General features: G+C 47.3%; 8 protein-coding genes across 8 annotated transcripts; 4 read left to right on the forward strand and 4 right to left on the reverse strand.

Annotated features, from left to right (window-relative positions):
* Positions 1–517: 517 nt before the first annotated feature.
* N7471_000200 (uncharacterized protein) lies at positions 518–748 on the reverse strand (the record flags this gene model as incomplete). Its single annotated transcript, XM_057272921.1, has 1 exon — positions 518–748. One exon carries the CDS (start codon positions 746–748, stop codon positions 518–520), a length of 231 nt encoding a protein of 76 aa, XP_057141100.1.
* A 52-nt stretch (positions 749–800) lies between these two features.
* N7471_000201 (uncharacterized protein) lies at positions 801–1,139 on the reverse strand (the record flags this gene model as incomplete). Its single annotated transcript, XM_057272922.1, has 1 exon — positions 801–1,139. The coding sequence occupies one exon, from the start codon at positions 1,137–1,139 to the stop codon at positions 801–803; it is 339 nt and encodes a 112-aa protein (XP_057141101.1).
* Positions 1,140–6,496: 5,357 nt separating this feature from the next.
* Positions 6,497–6,958, reverse strand: N7471_000202 (uncharacterized protein; the record flags this gene model as incomplete). The annotated part of the gene is made up of 1 exon (XM_057272923.1): positions 6,497–6,958. One exon carries the CDS (start codon positions 6,956–6,958, stop codon positions 6,497–6,499), a length of 462 nt encoding a protein of 153 aa, XP_057141102.1.
* A 2,453-nt stretch (positions 6,959–9,411) lies between these two features.
* Positions 9,412–10,984, forward strand: N7471_000203 (glycoside hydrolase family 15 protein; the record flags this gene model as incomplete). The annotated part of the gene is made up of 3 exons (XM_057272924.1): positions 9,412–9,616; positions 9,668–10,478; positions 10,534–10,984. 3 exons carry the CDS (start codon positions 9,412–9,414, stop codon positions 10,982–10,984), a joined length of 1,467 nt encoding a protein of 488 aa, XP_057141103.1.
* A 792-nt stretch (positions 10,985–11,776) lies between these two features.
* Positions 11,777–13,249, forward strand: N7471_000204 (uncharacterized protein; the record flags this gene model as incomplete). The annotated part of the gene is made up of 1 exon (XM_057272925.1): positions 11,777–13,249. One exon carries the CDS (start codon positions 11,777–11,779, stop codon positions 13,247–13,249), a length of 1,473 nt encoding a protein of 490 aa, XP_057141104.1.
* Positions 13,250–14,694: 1,445 nt separating this feature from the next.
* Positions 14,695–16,185, forward strand: N7471_000205 (SNG1 family protein; the record flags this gene model as incomplete). The annotated part of the gene is made up of 3 exons (XM_057272926.1): positions 14,695–14,824; positions 14,890–15,972; positions 16,037–16,185. 3 exons carry the CDS (start codon positions 14,695–14,697, stop codon positions 16,183–16,185), a joined length of 1,362 nt encoding a protein of 453 aa, XP_057141105.1.
* A 242-nt stretch (positions 16,186–16,427) lies between these two features.
* Positions 16,428–18,050, reverse strand: N7471_000206 (fungal specific transcription factor domain-containing protein; the record flags this gene model as incomplete). Its single annotated transcript, XM_057272927.1, has 3 exons — positions 16,428–16,720; positions 16,781–17,046; positions 17,146–18,050. 3 exons carry the CDS (start codon positions 18,048–18,050, stop codon positions 16,428–16,430), a joined length of 1,464 nt encoding a protein of 487 aa, XP_057141106.1.
* A 1,181-nt stretch (positions 18,051–19,231) lies between these two features.
* On the forward strand, positions 19,232–19,698 carry N7471_000207 (GFA family protein; the record flags this gene model as incomplete). Its single annotated transcript, XM_057272928.1, has 2 exons — positions 19,232–19,270; positions 19,360–19,698. 2 exons carry the CDS (start codon positions 19,232–19,234, stop codon positions 19,696–19,698), a joined length of 378 nt encoding a protein of 125 aa, XP_057141107.1.
* Positions 19,699–20,003: the final 305 nt, after the last annotated feature.

Below are 20,003 nucleotides of genomic sequence, written 5' to 3' on the forward strand. Positions count from 1 at the left end.
CTTTCAGCGATGCTCGAGAATGACAGACAATTGATGAGGTGGCATGCGCTTCTTCTAGGAAAAGATTGTTGATAAGTGTCGTATGACGTGATGGAAGTTTGAAGCACTGAAATTGGAACCTATCGGTCTCACGAAAGGAAGCACGCAAAGAGGTCGCGGAGGTTATATCTGGCGCAGCATATATAGCGTGACATGGTTGAATGGGAAGATCTTGCAAAATCGATCCTGCTTTGTCCGGATGGAGATGTTGAGATTGAGTAAACACTGCAAATTGTTCCCGTAATTCCCGAAGTCCATCACTGTCCTGGCCTTGTGAAGGAAGAAGGTGACTCCGTAAGACAATGATAAGCTTAGGGGACAATGGGGCAAAATTGTGGTACTCGGTGTAGTTGCTCTCCACCTTTCCGGTAATCGGATTTATTCTCCTTGTCGACGGACCTTCAAAGATGCAATACGCATTTTGAGTCAACAGAAATTCATCCGCCGAGATAGCTGGCTCGCAGAAAGCGATGAAACTCTATATGAAATGTAGTTCCATCATCATAGCGTCGTCAGGATACATTTGAGTTTTCAGAGTATCCATCCAGCTCCTTGCGGAGTCCATCTTAACATCCAAGAACCGACGCAAGTTATCAAACCACACATCACGCGGTCTTTGAAATCCACTGGATTCCATATAACTCAACATTCTTTCCCGGTCATCCTCCTGGTACTCATCAATGCGGTCATGGTTATACCGGTCGAACATGCCCGAATTTCGATACTTCATCAGAAACAAGAATTTTCGTAACCTATCAAGCTCAATCCGATTGAGTTCGAGGGTCAAGCTTCGAGAAAATTGGTTGTGTGCGCGCCGAATAATCTCGCTCACTTGACGCTCGAGATCTGAAAACTTGGTAAGGATTCTCATCGAAACCGGGGTCTCGATACATGTCGACGAGGGCAAACTCGGTCGAAACTGGTCGCTGAGTCAAAACGGATCTTTCAAGATCAATCTTGTTCACCAGGAAGTCAAGACGCTTTCTGGTTTTCTTCTTTTTACCCCTATTTGCCGGCCCTGCTGGGGGTTGATCTTCCGGTGCAAACTTTCTCAAGATAAATCGAGGGATGAAATGGTGCTTTTGCTTTGATGGTGCCATCTTGGGCGTCAGTTTGTCTCCTTCACATTATTTGCTTAAATGCGAAGGGAATGCCATTCCATCTTATATGCGAGTGCATTAGGCGGCACTTTGACTTGCAGGTCCGTCTTCAGGCAACTGTCTTTCCCCTTGTTCAAGTTCGCTCTTCGTATTCCCGGCGGGTATTCATTGGATTGTAAGGTCTGAGATGGACAGCCACCAGCGCATGTTCAATTAAAACACACAGACCAACTGACGCTACTGTATCGGGCACCCCTGAATTGACCGATTCGCGTCCTTGCCGCTGCCAATGTGCAGGGGGTCGTGTCAAATAATTGCGGAGCTGGTAGATCATCCAGTAAACCCGGCGGTTATGGGGCTCGGTCGTCCGCATCATTGGTAAAAATGGCTCATCTCCAGCATCAGCATACCAATGGGAGTAAAGGGAAAGGCAAAGGCAAAGGGAAAAAAAAGGAAAGGGGGTTGATAATGATATGATTGGTGCAGGCGTTCGGGAATAACCATAGGTACCTACCTAGGCACATAGGTACGCTCAGCCGCTTTGGTTACCCCTCCAAGCTGACATATTCTTATACTGAAACCTTGGAAGAAACCAGATCTCTCTGTGATAAATAACTTCACAGAGCCGATCAATTGTTCATCACAACTATGTTGCAATGTCAAAAGTCTTTTCTCATGAACACTACACTGTGGTGTGGATCTCTACGCTGAGAGTAGAGCTGGGCCCCGCGAAGGCTATGCTGGGTGAAATTCACGAACCTCTCGCTCATTCCAGAGCCGATAACAACATATATACACTAGGTAGAATGAATGGGCATAATGTGGTGATCACCTGCTTTCTGTTCGGTGTTTATGGGACAATATAGTATATCAGGCCATTCGACTATAAGAACATTTAAGGCTGTTTCACGGCCACTTGATAGTTCTATCCTTTTCATAATACTAACGAAAATCCGTAAATTATCCTTAATAGATGACAGTAAAGCCCTAGAGCGAATCTCACCCTTTTCTCGGTTTCATCTAATCCGTATAACAGTCTAACCTGAGCGCTGCTGCCAGGTTAAAACCCACGTTGGCTTAGGTTCAGATTTATTCTTCTTTGTTGATAGACTAGCTAGATGTCAGAACCGACGACGAGTATAGAACTTCTTCACAGATAGAGCGCACGGAGTAAGCAATTGTGCATAGTCGACGAAAATTGTTCGCCGAAGTCTGACGCCCATTCTCGACTATCGAACTTTCATATGTCCTTCCCCGTCTCATCCATCTGTCTTGTCCCTATAGGATTGCGAGTGACTAGAAAATACCCCGAAGCAAGGCCTTAAGAAAACCATCTTTCTTTGCAGCAGACTTTGGAAATATTTTTCTAGTGTCGATAGTGTACTCTCTCAATGCCTTAGGACCAGGAAAATGCTTGACTTTCTTTCCTGTTCTTCGGGAATCAACCAAGTCGACTAGATTGACATGGACCTTCGCAAGAGCCTTCTCGGATTTAGCATTATTATATCTGGGGAAATTGGAAGATGTAGTCATCACCTTTCGGCACTGAGAGATACTCTCGATTGGACTCTGAGTTTTCACCTCAACGCATAGCGCCTGCCAGTTCTCTAGCTTTGTCGCGTCGGTACCGAAGTGAGACTCAAATTGGGATACGAGAAATTTCGCACGCTCTCTTGTGTATTTTTTCGAGCCTTGGTTCCAGTTCATTTGATATGCTAGGCGATCAAACTCGGCGATTGCAAAAGCTGAGTTCGCAGTTTGAAAACCTGGGAAGCGAGAGAAATAATTTGGGTTTTCCATCTTAAACTCGACTGCTGTAGTGTAGAAATTGCAAGGTAGATAGGAGAGAAATAGTTCAGTCGTAGCATTTAGCTAGGGATCTTGCGGAATTTAAACCTGAGTCAATCCAATGCATTATATATGTAGAACTTCGCCCCGGGCTTCAAAACCTGGTTGCCTCACTTTAGAGCAGCACAGTGACAGGGGTCTGTAGGCACAGCACAGCAAAATGTATGGCTCACAACTGACAACAAGTTATACAAGCCTCGCGCATCGGCGGTACCGGCGCTAATCAGATTTGTAGAGATCTTTTCATTTTTCATGGTTTGAGAGGAGGAAACAAACTGACGGACAGAAAAGAAAGGGCTTTTAGATAAAGGTCTTATATAAAGGAATCTTTTAGTTTGTTCCAAATTCTGTTTTCCATTACATATTTATTCGCCGAGTGATCTATCTCAATGTTGGGATGGGATCCTGGCCACCCTTCAGTGTTCCAAAGTCATGCAAGTGCCATCGGCTAAGGTTGGCCTCAAGGCAGATTTGGTTTCCAACTGCGCAGTTTATCTGCGACAGCATTGGCGTTCAATAGGAGCGAGAGTGGCAGGCCTTAAGCAAAGGCGGACATACTTGAAGATTCAATAACAAACTTGCGGCAGCCTACCCCATGTGGCTGTATAGTAGTCTATTGAAAGGCACAAAATGGTAGAGCGGAGCATTATGATGATATTGAACTAATGGAGGGGAGGATTCTTGAATAGTCTCTCCCAATGTTTTTATATACCCGCTTCATACTGCCCCGACCCATCCCCAGTATACTTCTGTAGTTGAATGAAGTCAAACCAATTGGTCTGCTTATTGTGTGGAGATACGGGTTTCGGAGATGAGAGTTTCCAGATGGCCAATATCCGGGTGCCGCCTGGGTGAAAGAAGGAGGTGAGCATTTGGGTGCTGGATGAGAAACAACCAGTTACGTGGACCTTGACTGAATCCAACATTCATTATTATCGGATGGCAACGTCTCATCTGATGGAATCTGCATCTAGCCGCCTCATTTCATGGGCCACATACATATTCCGCGCCACAAGGCATCTTTAGGGATACATGGAACAAACGCTCAATCCTGCCCCTTACCGCTGTTACTACTTGTGCGCGTTTTTTTTACGATAGGTCCTTGCATATCCATTCTAAATATATATTATTCTTTTTTGGCGCCATCTTTTCTTGTTCTAAATGATTCAAGCCCCAAAGTGCCTTCCACTGTAGTTGTTTGAGAGCGCTGCGGGGTTTGGGCTGCGGACTTGCTCATGTGGCGCTTATGCATGGAGGCCACTTTTCTTTCCCCCCCGCCAAATTCAGCCTCGCTTCATAATCCCGACACCTACCAACCATTTTAGCCATAGCATCATTATGCATATAACGCGAGTCAGTGATAAATTAGCAGCACAGCCACTTGGTCAGCAAGGTGGCCGGGGGCAAAGCATTGTTTGGCGCCCACCTAGAGTGACATGCTAGCTTGTGGGAGGTTGAATTCCCCTGAAAGGGCCGGTTAAAAATTCCTCATTGGGCACGAGATGACCCTATAAGAACAGAGAGACAGCAACGCAATAATCTGCAAATCTGCAATGAAATCCCCAGGTGGGAGGGGAGATTGGGGGCTCATGTATAACGCACGCATAGGAACCGGTGGTGTTAAACCCAAAGAGACCTCCACTGGAGTGGTCAGCTATTAGCTTATGTATCCAATAATATTGCGGCATTTCATCAATCCGATATGGTGGGATTTTTTGGGTACTAAAGCTTCGTATATGTGCTGCTATTGTCTAAAGATGTTTCGATTACTACTTGAGATCGGAAACATATTGACAGAAATCTAGCAGTACGACAATGTATGGACAAAAACAGATAACTAACTAAAAATGACAAAACCCGCTCTTTCAATCTTAGTATTCGACAGATAGTAGGAGGCCTAGGGAAGTTATCACGCCTGATACTTGAAGCCTCTCGCTGAGGCAGATACAACGCAAGTCAGCTATAAATACTTGGAATTAGGAGCGAAATCGAACAAGAAAATTTCCAAGGAGTTTGGAAGGCAGGGTCCTGTTGACGGAATGTATGTCTAACTACATGCATGGCAAACTTGAGCGGATAATTCTGCTGTCAGGGTTTTCAGCAACCCGGGACCTTTACCGCGATATTTTTGGTTTACACACGACGGTTTTAGCTAGGTATTGAAATTAAATGATCATTTGCGATGCTTTCATAATGGTATATCATTGGAAAAAACCTCAAGTTCGGAAGCCCGGCTCGCATCATGACTCGGTGATGTCAAGCATATATAGGAGCGCATTTCGCCTCGGAATAAATGGATGACGACGGAAATGTGGATATCAAGAATAAGATCCCTAGTTTAACAGGTAGAAAGTGGATTTCCTTCTCACGACACACGAAGACGATTTGCGTCTCCTGTGTCAGCTCGACATAGTCGTCGTTTTGCTGCCCCCGGTCGCTGCAGAGTCGGTCGACATTTCAATGTAGAGCGGTGAAAGTCAATGATCAAAGCATGCTCAAGCTCCGAGGGCTTTGATTTCCTTGTTCGATTTGTGAATCTAACGCTGTACTCCCCTCCCCCCAGACATAACGGGCATATGAAGTGATCTAAAGGAGTAGACGTAAACGTCAATTGACGCTTGGTCCATGGGCCTGGAGGCCGTCATGGGCAGACAGCAGTTGAGCTGGACAGTACCTTTTTTCTACTTTTCCCCGGCCCGATCTACTGTTGATGAAAGGATCAAATGATCAATGAAACACCGTGACAGTCGAGCGGACTTGAGCCTTCAGGAGAAGTATAATTGTGATAACAAATATCCACTCCGGGGAAACCTCTAGTTATATGCCCGAGTTCTGGCTACCATACAAAAACAGAGCAAAGAAGAGCACACCGTTATCCTCCTTCCTCCCTTGCGTTCCCAAGACGTTCCAATACTACCACCCGTAGCCCAGACTGAAATCTCCGTTTAACATGTTGTTAGAGCTACTAGCTGAAGGGAGAGAGAAGAGGAATCATGATCTGTTCAGTCTATCGAAAGCAGGGGATTTATACCCTGACAAACAAAGACAGGCTCAGTCTGCAAACAAATGGAGACATCAATGGGATGACCGACATTGTCTAACACATGTCATTTTTTTTAAGTTGAGCAGGCGTTGCCGCGGACGGATAGAAGCGTCAATCAGTTTTCCATTAACGTTTCGGATGGAAGCACTAATGCCTGCAGATCAAGGTACTTCTGCACGCATTCCTTGTCGGCGCATCCGTCTGCAACATCCCCTAAATACTAGAGCGTCCTAACAAATCTTGACTAACACAAGAGGGTCTAGAGTCACTTGGCTCATCCCCTTAGAATTGGTGTCCAATTCCGCACCCGCCATAGCTCTTTTAGGCCCAGTGCAACTTGTCCATCCCTTGATAGTAGCTGACGTCCGTCTCTCCATCTTCCTTTGGTGTGTCGACAGCCTTCGAGCAAAGAGGGTGGCATATACCGATAGCATTAGTCAGCGGTTCGTCACACTCGTTTTCAACCCTATAGTGGTGGCCGCTTCGCAAGTATATTGCCTAGGTCGTAGGTCACCAACCAATCGCCGGCGGGCTCATGCTCAGGCAGTTTGAGCTCCGGGTTATGCCTATTCATTCCCTTTGCAAATAGCACCCTAGCATAGGGGGGGTCAAACACGAATGTCGTTTCGCCGGTCACAGAGTTTTTCAATTCCGCAGTAGCCGAAATCTCGTCTATAGCGACGTACTCCTCCGGGTTCGGCACAGTTGCCTTCTCGATTTGTTCCTTCACGTGCTTTGCAGTCTCAGTATCGAACCGGGTGTCGATAAAGTATAACTTGTTTCGGCCGGCCGCTGCCACGTATGGAGTATCCGGCGCCGCAACCCGGAGGCCATATCCTGTTTTGATAACCTTTGGTACGTAGCTGCCCCGATATTCCTCTTGGAAGGTTGGCGAGCCCTCGCATGGTCGGAACGGGTTCAGAAGCATAGTGATTAATAGTAGAAAGAGAATTGTAGTATAGGAACAAGTTGACTAGGTATTCTGCGTATGTTGTTTCTCTTAAATAACCTGTCGAGGACTTAGCGGCCAGAGGCATATGATAGAGAATCACTGGCGGCTTACCACGTGCTAAAAGTCGACATCAATTTGATATTCGAAAACATGAGTATCTATTGGCCACCGCATTGCTGCCACAATGCTACCGTTGCAGACCAGACCCCTGCATAAGTCTTGACATTCGGACTTCGCCGGACTGGGTGTGGGAGGCCACGAGGTTCAAACATGGTGCGGTTGCTGCAACAGTATTGATGTATATATTTTGAATCGGGTGAACTTCTGAAAAGACAAAACTTAGGGAAGAGAGGACAAACAGCGGGGTAAGGAACCTGCCCAATTCGCCCCCTGTTACTTTTCTGTCGCAAACTACGGCTGAGCCCTTGACTTACCTCCAACCTCCACTTTCACCTCTTGGGATCGAAATTATTCTGCCCCATACCACAGTATCGATTGTTCTTCCACAAAGTGCTCACTCTATGGCTCTCTATCCGTTTCCTTTGACATGGCCTTTATTGTGCCTTCGATTTGATGATTTACAACCTCGCCTGCGCCCGCCCTGATGCTCTAACCATGTGACCCGCTTCTTTGTCTCTACCCTTGTCGCGGCTTGGTTGCCTGTTAGCTGTAGGTGCTGCGCCCTGTCACTATTATCCAATGGCGAAAATACCTCATCGCTGATGGTTATAAGCACGTGTCTAAGCCTGTTGGTCTAGAGCTAGTAGTGATTGCCCATTAGCACACTTAAGCCTTTGATCTTGAGAATCCTGTGCGGGTTCGAGAACATATCGATCCCGCAATCCGAAGCGTAATACCTGTCTGGTTGCTAAGCAAATGTAGACAACCTAAGAATATCGATAATAATTTTGCCTAGCCGATGCGAGATATTATAGCGTATCTTATATTCCAGATTTATAATATACTTTTCGAGATCCGACCCAAAATGGGTTCTGCCGAAGTCTACCCTTCGCTAGTAGCCACAACAGTTTCATTGTGACGCAATGAATAATAGCAAGTATACCAAATGGAATGTCAAATTGTTGACGCCGGTGCTTTTTTGATGGGGCTGTAGGGGCAATTTACTAGAGGGTGGTTATCCGATACGGCTAGGGTGTTGCGTTTTATTGATGTACAGGTCAGGCTGTGCTCAGTGAGCAAAAGTGGCGAGGACCTGAGCACTAAAATGGGAACGGAAAGCCAAGCCGTGGTATAGGAAATCCGGTACGTAGGTAGTGCGGGGCATGATTATAGGTCCTCTCGAGGGCTCCAGGGCTACGTACAGCCCTGAAGGATTTCCTCTGCCACTTCTTGGTTTTTCATTTCTGTTTTTGTGCTGAGGCCGGTCTCTGAGAGCATGCATGGACGCGCCTTATCTCCAATTACCCCGGATTGATGTTCAAGCGGGGATCCGTCCCGTGGTCCGTCCCGAAGTCGGGACTCCAATAAGGCAGATTGATATTCAGGGGCTAAGACCGGATGACCGCGCTAGTTGAGCAGACAGAAATAATTGCTGCAGTTGGGAGTACCTAGGTATTAGGAGATGGCGTGATTTGGGATGGAGAGTACTGTTTGTTCGCACCGGTATACCCGTCTACAGCAGTCTCCAGTGCGCCATAAATAATTTTCCCATAGTAAAATTTGACCGCCTAGCTTACCATCAGTTTTTCATTATCTGCTTATTACCAACTCCGTACAAAGCCTTTCAATCAGCCGTTTAAATCTAATTTTTACACTGATTTTACGAGATTACTCTCCTTTAACCAGTGGGTTGCCATAGAGTGAAATAAAGAACTATAATACCGAGAATGGGAATATCTATACAGTATGGAACTTAAAATAGAAAATTTAGGTAATATTAAGAATTCAGGAATTCAAGTATAAATTCAAGTATGAAATTTAAGCATACAAAATTCAAGTATACTGCAGGTAAAATCAGTTATGGCGCACTGGTGGTTAGAGACTGCCATAACCCGTCTATTCTCGGGAGGTTATCGGAAAAGTATTGAAATACTACATATGATCTACGAGCTGAGGCACTTAGATAGGCTGCTGCCGTCTAAAGATGGATCACATGCGGTGATTTATCGGATTGGCCTTGCTCGGTTCGGGATCTGTCCACGCCGATCAGCCATGCCGATCACGATCAATATAAACCCAATGTAACTCTGCGTCCATTTGAACACCTTTCTGGTAAACATCATCATCCTTAAATTTTCACCGAGATCAACTTGAAACTAAATTCCCGAGGTGTCCGCTTGTTTGTTTGGAGACCTAATTTCCGATTCGCAGCGTGCAGGGCGAAGTACCTGATTGAAGAATATATAAAGGGGCTGAATTCCCAGAAGATTCTGACGATCACAAAATCACAAAATCATACATCATACATTATGTTGACATTGAATGTTTTGACTGCACTGTTGGCACCAGGTGTGCTTTCATCTGCTTTGCCTGCTCGCGATCTTAATGCACGTGCCGAGTCTGATTCTTCTGCTCTTCAATCCATCCTGAACAACATTGGCGCCGGTGGGTCTGCTGCATCTGGAGCATCTGCCGGCATTGTGGTAGCATCCCCATCCAAATCGGACCCCAATTGTGAATCCCCCCAAAATTGGAAAGATAGGGATAAGAACTAATAGCTGCTAGACTTTTATACCTGGACTCGTGATGCAGCCTTGACATTCAAGGTCTTGATTGATGAGTTTATTGCCGGAGACAGCTCGCTGGAATCTACCATCCAGGATTACATCTCTGCTCAAGCGAAGCTGCAGACCGTGTCTAACCCATCTGGTGACTTATCTGATGGATCAGGACTTGCAGAGCCCAAGTATAACGTGGACGAGACTGCCTTCACAGGTGCTTGGGGTCGTCCTCAGCGTGATGGACCCGCTCTTCGAGCGACAGCGCTGATTGCCTATGGCAACCATTTGATTTCGAACGAAAAGGAGTCCGTCGTCAAGTCGAACATTTGGCCCATCGTGCAAAATGATCTAAGCTATGTTGCGCAATACTGGAACCAAACCGGATTCGATTTGTGGGAGGAGGTTCAAGGCTCCTCATTCTTCACTATTGCCGCACAGCACCGCGCGTTGGTGGAGGGCAGTGCATTTGCCAAGGCGCTGGGGGAGTCCTGCGATGGATGTGATTCCCAGGCACCTCAGGTCCTGTGCTTCCTACAGTCCTTCTGGAATGGCAAGGCTGTCGTTTCCAACCTGGCCAACAATGGCCGAACCGGTCTTGATGCAAACTCCGTCCTTGCTTCGATTGCAAACTTCGACCCTAAGGGTACCTGCGATGACGTAACCTTCCAGCCTTGCTCTGCTCGTGCCCTATCAAATCACAAGCTATACGTCGACTCGTTCCGTTCGATCTATAACGTGAACAGCGGCAAGGAAGCTGGAACTGCCGTTGCTGTTGGACGTTATGCCGAAGACACTTACCAGGGCGGCAACCCATGGTATGCAACCTTTTCTTTTCATTTGACTGACTTCAAACCCTGCTAACATCTCCAGGTATCTGACAACACTGGCGGCGGCCGAGCAGTTGTATGACGCTCTCTACCAGTGGAAGCAACAAGGGTCGCTGGCCATCACCGAGACCAGTCTTCCATTCTTCAAGGATCTAGTTTCGTCTGCTGCCGTCGGAGAATATCCCAGCTCTTCGGACACTTACTCGTCCGTCACTACCGCGGTCAAGAAATATGCCGATGGATTTGTGGCTGTCGTTAATCAGTACACGCCCAGCGGTGGAGCTCTGGCCGAACAATTCGATCGGGGCGACGGCAAGCCGACCTCTGCTAGTGACTTGACCTGGTCTTACGCGGCGTTCCTGTCTGCTGCTCGGCGCGAGGCTGGTACAGTGCCCGCTAGCTGGGGCGCGTCGAGTGCCAATAAGGTGCCCTCGCAGTGTGAGGGAAGCTCGGCCAAGGGAAGTTACACGACACCATCAGTTGGCTCGTGGTAAATATCAAGGGAGAGGAGGGATGGGGTCGACATCATCTGGTTGAGCGAGGCTGTACATCTTGTATCTAATTTTCTCAGACCCAGATGCATCTGGGATGAGTCGAATCGTGTGTGGGATATGTGTCGCGCTTTTGTACTAAGTCGGATCTCAGGAGTCGTTCTCAACGCGATGCAGCGTTGGGATGCTGTTGGGAAACTTCGAATTGTACGGAACATATGATCAATTATCCCGGGAAGTCCTCAGCTGCTGCTCGCTTTATTTCACCTTGTATCTTTAACCAGCGTTAAACCCCAATTGAAAAAATATTTTGTTTACCTGAAGAAACTCCGCACCTAAGCTTTTGGCCACTCGGGAGAAGCCCACACCAGCGATCACTAATTTAGTGGGACCCTGCATATCGGTGAAATTCTAATTGGCTACATACTATGTATGTAGTCAAGTATGCTTCCAGCTTCCTCTGTACACCCGAGAAGACCATCCACTACGAACAACTCCATACAACGTCCCGCTTATCTCTCTCTATTGACCGGATCCTCTTTCGAATCCATAATAGTATTCTCCACAGATCTTGCGAAATTCCAAAGACGGTAAGTCACTTCCGGTTTGGCGAAAAGGAAATTTTCGGAATCCTGAAGGCTCCGAACCGCACACTCCCGAGTAAATCAAGTATAAATAGAGCATGAACAGAAAGACAGAGAGAAATTTTTATTGCTCCATTCAACGGCCTCCAAATCTTCACGGTCCGGACTTTCTGCAATCTCACCGATCATCTCACCTGCTCAGAACATCGCAATGGCGGGAAAGTACCTTTTGACCGGAGGATATGTGGCGACCTTGGACGACTCGCTTGGAGACTTCCCTAAGGGTGCCGTGTTAGTTGAGCATGGCATCATCAAAGCAGTGGGAAAGGTCGAAGACTTTTCGACCACGGACGCTGAGATCATCGACACGACCGATGGTGTGGTGATCCCCGGAATGGTGGACACTCATCGTCATGTTTCTATGTCGCTGACCCGCGGCATTGGAGCCGACCAGCCCTTGATGCAATTTCTGTCCAACACCTACCTTAGGTGGCTGCCCGCTACTGGAGTTGAAGATATGCATCTTTCCGCTCTTGTCGGCGCGCTCGAGGCGCTTGATTGCGGTGTCACAACAATCATTGATACGTGCGAGTCCTTCCACTCTAGAGAACATGCTGAGGCCGAGCTGCAAGGACTTAAGGATTCCGGAATTCGTGCCTTTTACGGTTACGGCATGTGTGATGGCGAGTACAACGGAGTACCTGTCGGAAGAGACGCTTGGAAAGCTCGTTTGGACCACCTTACCGAGATGCATGCAGCCAACTCGTCTAGTGAAAGCTTGGTCAAGGTTGCATTACAACTCAGTATTCCCGGTACAGTTCCCTTTGATCTGACGGCGAAGGAGATTAAGCATGCGCAAGAGCACAAAATGCTGTGTTGCTCTCATTCGTGCGCTCTCAAAAACTCTGTCATCTGTACCGGCCTCGACGAACGTGCTGATAATGGACTGATGTTGCCGGGTCATGTCTATATCCACTGCACAAACCTCTCTGAACGCCAGATGACTCTTATCGCCGAAAGTCAGGGCAAAATCTCGATTGCGATGGAAACGGATATGCAAATGGGTATGGGCATCCCGCCTATTAGGGCTTGTATCGAGCACGGTATTCAGCCATCTCTCAGCATTGACACCACGGCCGCCGTCGCGCCGGATCTTCTGTCTCAGATGCGTCTGGCTTTGCAAACGCAGCGATGCCTGGACCACGAAGCCTGCCACGTCCAGCGCCAGGTTCCTATGAATTTGGAATACACGTGCCGCGATGCCTTGATTTGGGGAACCCGCAACGGCGCCGATGCAGTTGGTCTAGGCGACCAGATTGGCACGCTTTCACCCGGAAAGCGCGCAGATATTGTCTTCCTCTCGAACAAGCGCTTCCTGAGTCCCTCGGCGTATCCCCTTGGTACTGCTGTCCTGCACTCCACTGCTGCTGATGTTGATACCGTCATGGTTAATGGGGTTATCCGGAAACGCGATGGCCACCTTGTCGGACATGACGTTGAGATGATCCGCCAACAGGCCAAAGCTGGGCTGCAACGCATTCTGGGAAATCTTGCGACAATGCGGCCAGAGATGACCCAAGAGGAAATCAGCCAGTATTTGGTGGATGCTGAACGCTCGTCCCGCGTCAACTTGGCGCAGGCCTATCTCGAGGATGCTGGAGGTGATGGCTTTAGACCAACCTAACTCAAATTGCGGTATTCCACGAAGTTTTGAAAATTGCTATGATAAAAATTACCAGACACAGCTTTCAAGAACGAGCTCTTTGATGTGTTTAGCATAAATGCCTCTTCTTCCATAGCTCAGTTTTTTTTCCTTCTTACATAGCACCCACAATACAGCATTTCCATGCACTCCTTTCTCACGGTTCCTGAGTAGGTCCCAAAGATGAGGTTACTCGGGCGGTTTTCAAGAAAAGATTGAGGATTGTATGTGCGTGCCTATTGCTAATGTGGCTATCTTCAAACGGCGGCGTTTGACTCGTGTAGCAAATCCCGTATCGAGGTAACTGTAATGCTATATAGAACTTTTGAAAATTGAACTTCGAATCAATGCAGCATATATACATTACAGCGGCTGTACAACATCACCTTGGTTAGATACTACAAATTCTATGATAAGTCACTTCCGATGAAAGAACACTGGGTTGATCAAAACCCTGAACTGCAAGAAACATACAATTCCGTTCCTTCGCCTCAATTAATCTCAGCGGTGAACTGGACTTGAAAGATCACGTACTAGCAAATGTCAGCATGTCCTCACTTACTGGGGGAAAAGATGATTCCATTTGAAATTGCAAGGTAGACTTGAAACGCCACGAATGCTTCGTTGTCGGTAATTCCGCGAGAGGACTCACTGATATAATTACAGTTATTACCGCGTGGGTTTCAGAATTTCAGGGCTCGAAGTAAGGGGAGTTCCTATAGAATATTCCATGGTGGATCCATATCCAATCAATCGGCATCATCCCACATCCCGAGCAATCCGTAAACCCTGGAAACTAAGCAAAGCCTACGGAATAGGAAGACCCAGAGTGTTTCAGATGATTTATCGGCATCAGGACCTCGGTTTCTTGAACCATGATTGTCAAAGATGCCTATTAGATGCTATTCTAAATGAAGTTCATTTTCGATAGAATAGCGGGAAGTAAGTCTGTGTCTCATTCTGCTCCAAACTGTTTTCGTTATTCTGTCTAGTAGAAGAAGGCTCGTCGATAGCTCTGGGATTACATTATTTTAAACCTCCATATGCCGCTAATCACCCTGCTGTGGAGCGAGAGTACCCTAGAATCAAGATCGGGTCGACAACTTTGATTGTAGATTCCAGGGCAAGATTAGTGAGCCCATTACAACATCAATTGTGGGCCTATATTCCAAATATAGGACATATCGAGTCCTTCTGTGGATGCCCTTTATCCGTTCGATACACAACCAAGACAACGGGATGATACCTGAATGAGCCGAGCTTCGGATCAGAGAGCAGTGCAAAACTTGCGTATTTCTTGGCATCTCAATTTTCCTGGCCTTAAGTTAAATAGAAGGTCTTTAATTCCATCTTGTTCTTCTTTTTCTCTTAGAACCATACCTCACCTCACCGTCTTCGAATTCGCCTGTACTTTCCTACATAGCTCCATGGAGGACGCAAAAGACCTAAGCAGGGATCATGCTCAACATAATGTAGCTCACAAAGAGCCAGTTGGATTTTTTGATCCCCGGATTAGGGCTGTCAAACGCCGTGTTTGTTACCAATGGGCCAGAACAGGTATACCTTATAGAATTCTCAATAATGGGATGAATGAGAAAATTGCTGACTATCCGGTCCTCCAGTCTTGCTCCTATGTCTCGTCATTCTCAGCGTCATGTCCCTTTTTTGGGCATCTCAGTTCTGCGTCTCACAGAAAATGGGCAATTTGACCGTCTGGGTAGTTGACTTTGATGCTCATCTTGACGGAAAAGAAAATCCCATCGTTGGACCAGCCATCGTGAAAGTAGCCTCCATGGCTATTTCAACCCCGCAGAGTTTAACATACAAGGTTAGGTCACCAGCGGAATTTGACTACGATCCTCGGGCACTAAAGCAAGCTATATATGATGAACACGCCTATGCGGCTGTTATCGTAAGTCCAAACGCTACCGGTCTTTTGTTAAATGCAATAAGAACGGGAGACTCCTTCTACAATCCAAGCGGTGCAGCCGAGCTCGTCACGATCAGTGCGCGTGAGCAAACTACGTACTCGAGTTACATTCAGCCAGCACTCAACGACTTCGAGCGTGAAGTGATAGCCTACTTTGGGCCTCGCTGGGTGGAACGACTAGCAAGCCAAAACAACACTTTGACTCAGTTGCTACGCACTCACGCCCCGCAGGCCGTCAATCCTGCAATCGGATTCAAGAGAATTGACCTACGACCGTTCTCACCGGCTGTGGCCGTACCCGCTGTGACCGTGGGTTTGATTTACTTGATTATTCTGGCATTTTTTATCTTTCCATTCCTGATGCCAGTTCACATGCAACTTCTGAAAGGCGATCATCCGCCGTTGAAGACCGAACAATGGGTACTTTGGAGGATACTATCAAACATTGCAGCATATTTCTTCCTCTCCCTGTGTTACTCCTTGGTATCATTGGCCTTCCAGATACCGTTCACCAACGATCCGGCTCCTGGTACCGAATCTGCTCAGAACCCGAACGCATACGGACGTGGTTCATTTGTCGTTTTCTGGATGTTGAATTGGGTCGGAATGGCAGCCCTGGGGTTTCCATGCGAGAACATGGCCATGGTTCTTGGAGCGCCATATAGTTCTATTTTCCTGATCTTTTGGGTAATTTCTAACGTTGCTACCGGCTTCTATGCTTTGGATCTCGCGCCTTCGTTCTTCCAATGGGGGTACGCTTGGCCCCTGCACCGCAGTAAGATTCACTGCCTTACTCCTACGCAACCTTTCCCATGTCTCTAACATCTATACTTCTTCAGTTGTCGAGGCCCTACGTACTTTTTTGTTTGGGACCTATTCACGCATCGGGTTGGACTTTGGTATCTTGTTCACATGGATAGGTGTCTCGATTGCTTTCTACCCTTTGGCCAACTACATCATGCAGTGGAAGCAGAGGCGGGGAGTCTAAAAAGAGGGGAAACTTTTAGCAGGTGGCGAAATAATGTACCTGGTGTCTTCTATCCTTGGCGGCACAAAATTACTTCCTTCGAGCTCCATCTAACAATATCGGGCTTGGCTAGCGTGGAAGGCGACCCAATTAAACCGAAAGATTAAGAAATATTTAGGCATGGAGTGGTTTTCGAAACGAGCCTCGTAACGCCCTAGTAAATTAATTGACACAATTATTTTTGGTCTCCGGAATTTCCATTCTCACTGGTCGCTCACTTCGCTTACACGTCTCAGCAGGTAGTTGAACGGTTGCAACGACTGACTATCAAACCCACTGAAGAACTCCTGCGAGTCAGTCCGTAGAAGTACCTTAGCTATAAGCCATACTTCGTTCGCACAGGTCATGAAGCCAGCTAGCTCCACCTCTTCTATGCTGATTCGGGACATCAGCCTCTCCCATAACAGCTTCCATCTAGACAACGCTCTATGCAAAGGAGGCAAAAGTTGCTGCATCGTTCGGCTTGCAAAGGCTGAGAAGATTACCAGGTGCAACCCTATTAAATCATAAGTCCAGGACACAGGTTTGACCGCTTGTATTGGATTGGATCACAAACCGGATATCACTATAAAGAGCCCAAAGACCCCGATATTGTTGAATGAGGGATTGCTCGGTCCATCCCAAGCACCATCCATGAGAAGATCTATGATCTCGACGAGAGAAGGCGAACGCGGTGTGTTCGCCAATGATGACGAATAGCTATGGGAAAACATGACCTCGTTGCAAGGTAGATCTCCAGTTAATTCTAGTATTGTGATCATTGGAGGAGAGCGCAAGCAGACAACAAACTGGGAGTCAAGCAGCAAAATATAGGCAGCAGTCCTGCGCCGCAGCGTTAGCTATGCAAAAGCCAGGGTGTGAAGCCAGAGTCAGTGGAGAGGCGATGCCCACCGCTGCTGCATCGGATGAGAGGCCATTTACCTGATCAGTGATTCTTTCTGATAATCCGACGTCCTTGCTCCGGCCAGCGGCGAGTTGTCATGGTGCCTAGACGAAAACAATGATGCCGATCGCGCAGCTTGCACCAACATGGGGAATCGTTGGTATCTTACCCTTTGCCGAATCTCGGGATCATTTCGGCCAATTTGCAGATGTAACAAAATGACCGCGGCCTTCAGGGCTTCGTGACGCTCTGACATGTGCAACTCCGAGGGAGCGAGGTTCTTGTATCCTGGTTTGAACACTGGCAAGCTGAACAAATATGCCTCGGCAATGTCAAAACAATCAACAGCTAGGTAGTAGGTATCTCTGGGATAAGAGTGCAGCGAACCTCCCAAGAAGATGGCCAGCAGGAGTGGCACCGTCGCATGTTGAGCTTGGAAGGTTGGAAGATGAAGGATCGGGCAATGTCTGTGGGAATGTTGCACGTAGAGATGTGCAAAAGCACTCATATTCTCTGCCGAGAATAAGTCCTGGCCAATGGCATTCTCTAAATGGAGCCTCGACGAGCTGCAGTTGGCAAAAGGCGTCAATTCTTGGAGCACTTCTTGACTGCGCTGCGCGAAATTTTCGTGGGCCTGATGATTTGTGAGCCCAACAGGAGCTCTGTGAGTCGTCTCATGGTTGCCCAGCTCAATATTGTCAAACCACATGAATGGACAATAATCCAAGCCGTCTTCATACAGGTTGTCTTCGTCTAGGTAGCACTCCGCGACCTCCGGGGGGATATTGGGAAGCTCACTCAGCAAAGGCGGGCTAGGAGACTTGGTGGCTTCTGCCCGCCTAGTATCAAGCGCCGGATACATGTCCAGGAATGTATTATTGATGTCATAATAGTTCAGCAGGAATGGAATTCGAGCTCTGATTAGCGTGTCTGTGAAATCCATAGAAGGAGCTGGTAGGTTCCCTGCTGCATTCACGTCGGTGACTCTCACTTCCTGCTCAGAAGAAGGTACTTCCCGCAGGAGCTGCTGGAAGGGAACCAAGACCCGAGTATACGCACATGATAAAGCATTGCTTCGACAGTGGCCACATGGGTATTCGTTATCACAAGAGGATTTGTTGTGGGCGCAATTATCACAGGACTTTCGCGGTTTTCCCTTCTTCTCAGTTTGTGGAAGGGGCCGACCACGTCTTTTCGGACATGCCTTGGCATGGCGCCGAGCAGTGTCCCTATCCAGGGCTTTCTTAGTAAGGGAAGATTCCCAAGGGGCAGTTTATACAAACTTTCGATGAAAGGACTGTTCGCAAAAGAAACAATCATGTCTTTGATTAAGAAAATCTAGGAAGGCGATGGGGGGTCAAAACAGTTACAGTTATCAATCTTGGGAGAGGCTAGCGTACGTGACGCCTCATGTCGACGTAGATGTGTATTTGTAGAAAACCTCGTGAGGCACTTCCTGCACATAAAAGGGGCAACCATGGCGCCAAATTGAGCAAGAGAGCAATGACGACAATAATCAGGTATTGATTTGTTTTAACACTGCTGATTTGATGAAACTTGGACGGCTTTTTGTTGTCAGTCAGTACATGGCGGTTTTCACGATGATCGGACGCTAAGCGAATGCCGTGTGGGATATCTCCGATTGGCTTAAAAAAGTGGGATAATCCCTCTTTTGGCCCACTAGTTTACTATAATCTAAGTACATATATGTACCTTTCAGTCTATTTCTCCCAATGCCAACAATATTTATTTGACGCGAACGCAATAGAGCCGTGATGATTGTGGGTATGTTCTATGAATTATGTCTGCTTGGGGCGCGCTGTTTACTTCTACAATCCAATACCTCCCACCCGCTCCGTCCTCAAGAAGAAGTGTGCCTAGTACATACCCACAGTCCAACTAGAGCTACAAGGATCGAACTCAGGATGATTTTAGTGTAAAGCTTATTTCAAGACGAATGCCTCGGGTAGAGTGGAAATCCCCTATCAGCTCCCATAGACGAACGGCAAAAAATATGACATTTTTGCTTAAAGGGGCCCCCTCACCCACTGGGAAGCAGCGAATATCAACTACTACTCCCGTCACCGCACATCAGGCCATACCCTCTCTGTTTCAGCCAAAATAATGTCTACAGCCACATGTGCCTGCAATGCTGTTCGCATTGTATATACTATCGGTCCTGTTGGAAAGGCAAGCAGGCCATGTACCCACACCTCATTCCACAAAGTACTAACCAAGTTTATTTTGACCAGTCTATCTGCCACTGCCTAGAATGCCGCAAGTCAAGTGGTAGCACCCACGGTCTCAACCTAGTGGTCCCAGGCGCTGGATTTCTCGTCAAGGGCAGCCCATCAAGCTTCACCTACGAAGCCAGCAGCGGCAATAATGTGACTCGTTACTTTTGCCGAAGGTGTGGGGTTAATCTGTACTCAGACGGTGCTGGGGCGCCAGGTGTAAAGTTTGTCAAGGCCGGTGCTGTGGACGATCCGCTGGTGTTGAATGAGTGTAGACCCGACACAGAGTTTTTTGTCAGTCGTCGGGCTGCGTGGCAAGAGGGGATTTCCGGGGTCGAACAAAGGGATACTATGTAGATATAGTGAGAACCAGATGTCCTAGGTATACTGCGACATCTCCCGTCCATGGAGCCTTGGGCGTTTGGGATCTTCGGGTGCCCGTCCACAAGGCCCAAGATGCCCATGTTTGCATAAAGTCACCCAAAATGGACGCATAACCTGCTGACATAGCAGAATAAATAACCTTGGAACCTTGGAACCGTTATTTACACATGTTTTGCTAACTCATAAGTAAAATATCAGTGTTAATGCACAATATCTGTAAATCGTATTGAACTTTTTTAATATATAATTAATGCGAGTAAGATTATAATGTTTGAAAT

This window comes from Penicillium samsonianum (assembly GCF_028829775.1).
Source record: "Penicillium samsonianum strain IBT 33392 chromosome Unknown utg000001l_segment0_segment0, whole genome shotgun sequence".
NCBI classification, from domain to species: domain Eukaryota; kingdom Fungi; phylum Ascomycota; class Eurotiomycetes; order Eurotiales; family Aspergillaceae; genus Penicillium; species Penicillium samsonianum.